The following is a 1,626-nucleotide window of genomic DNA, read 5'->3' on the forward strand; positions in this document are numbered from 1 at the left end:
GCTTCTTCCTTATCTCATGAATTCAAAAACCCAATTATAATTTCAAAAAAGTATGTTTGCAGAAAGGAAAATATTATACCTACATCAATCCAGACTTCATTTAAGTCAAAAACAAACATTTAATTTGTTACGACAAAAATATTGGATAATAGGTAATTTAGCCTATGTTAAATCAGTCGTGAGGTCTTGCAAAACACCGCGATGTAAATATCTCAAATACAAGTCACCTAAAATGGCTCCGCTCCTAACAATTAGAATAGATAATACAATGCCATGGACTACTGTGGGAGTCGACTACTTAGGTCCTCTAAATTCTCTACATGACTGTATTAAGACAGAAATCATCAAAAATTGGACACACCCAAGTTCAAGAAAAATTTGGCTAGTGTTATTTACATGTTTCCGTACTAGAGCAATTCATCTGGAAATTGCTAGATCTTGTGCAACAGTAGACTTTTTAGAAGCCTTTAGACGATTTGTTGGACATTGCGGAAGACCACTTAAATTTTATTCCGACAATGCAACAAATTTTAAAAAAGCAAATGCTCACTTAAAGAAATTGTTTGCTAACGTCAAATTTGACAAGATCAAGAAAGAAAAATTTAAGGGAGACTGTCCAATTCAATGGGAGTTATCTAAGCCTGAAGGCCCCTGGACAAATGGGGTAACAGAAAGGATAATTGGCATATTCAAAAGACAATTTAGAATTGCTGCTCAAAAAAGCAAATTAACTATGCGGCAAATTGAAACACTAATCATAGAACTTATAAGCATAATCAATGATAGACCATTGGGATCAATAGATCAAGATCCCACAGCATCGTCAGCAATAACTCCAAATTTACTAATTCACGGTCGTCAAAAAGGACAAATAATAACTCCAAAAGAATTAGTCTTGTCAACGTTACCATATTGAGACATGTGGTTATCGAGGAAAAAATTCCTTAAAACGTTTTGGACAAGGTGGAGGCAACAATATCTTAACGAGCTTAGTATTAAAAAAAAGTGGTCTACACCTTATACTAATATTCTAAATAAAGGAGATATAGTAATTTTGAAACCAGACACGTTTGAAAAGAACGTATGGAAACTGGCAAGAATTAAACAAATAAATAGGAATAAAGACAATGTCGTCACTTCAGTAACATTGAGCTTGCCAAACGGCCAGAAAATATTAAGGTCTATTAGACAAATTGCATTATTAGAGGCAAGTGTTTCTGAAAGAGAGATGATGAAATCTGAATCAGCAGATCAATGTGGGCATGCTGGAAGTCAGGATCATACGTTGAAAGTCCCTGTGGGTGTACAATCAGGACAGGTGTGCCGATCTCCTGTGAAGGACCGTCCCTGTCACAGAGATAAGTTCGAGGAAGAGGAAGTTGTCTCTGGGAAAGCAGCTACCATGTCTGTGAAACCCGTTCCTATTAATTCGGATGAGTGTCCAAATAGAGTTGCTTTTGAGGCTCATCCATATGAATTAAGGAAGAGAAGACAACGTATAGGAAGTTACAAAAATATGAAAAAAGACGATCTATAAAGCATCTCCAACCCATGCATGGTAATAAACTAAAATAAAATAAAAAATACCAATAAAGTAAAGTCAGAAATAATAACATGGTAAAACTG

The 1,626-nt window shown here is 35.2% G+C and overlaps 1 protein-coding gene across 1 annotated transcript; it reads left to right on the plus strand.

Annotated features, from left to right (window-relative positions):
- The first annotated feature begins 232 nt into the window (after positions 1 to 232).
- LOC121131643 (uncharacterized) lies at positions 233 to 916 on the plus strand. Its single transcript, XM_040727010.1, has one exon. It carries the CDS (start codon positions 233 to 235, stop codon positions 914 to 916), a length of 684 nt encoding a protein of 227 aa, XP_040582944.1.
- Positions 917 to 1,626: the final 710 nt, after the last annotated feature.

Source organism: Lepeophtheirus salmonis, unplaced genomic scaffold, assembly GCF_016086655.4.
Source record: "Lepeophtheirus salmonis unplaced genomic scaffold, UVic_Lsal_1.4 unplaced_contig_8885_pilon, whole genome shotgun sequence".
Classification (NCBI taxonomy): domain Eukaryota; kingdom Metazoa; phylum Arthropoda; class Copepoda; order Siphonostomatoida; family Caligidae; genus Lepeophtheirus; species Lepeophtheirus salmonis.

Bases quoted from the DNA above. Each gene is read 5' to 3' on its own strand.
- LOC121131643 (XM_040727010.1), top strand. From the start codon at position 233: ATGGCTCCGCTCCTAACAATTAGAATAGATAATACAATGCCATGGACT.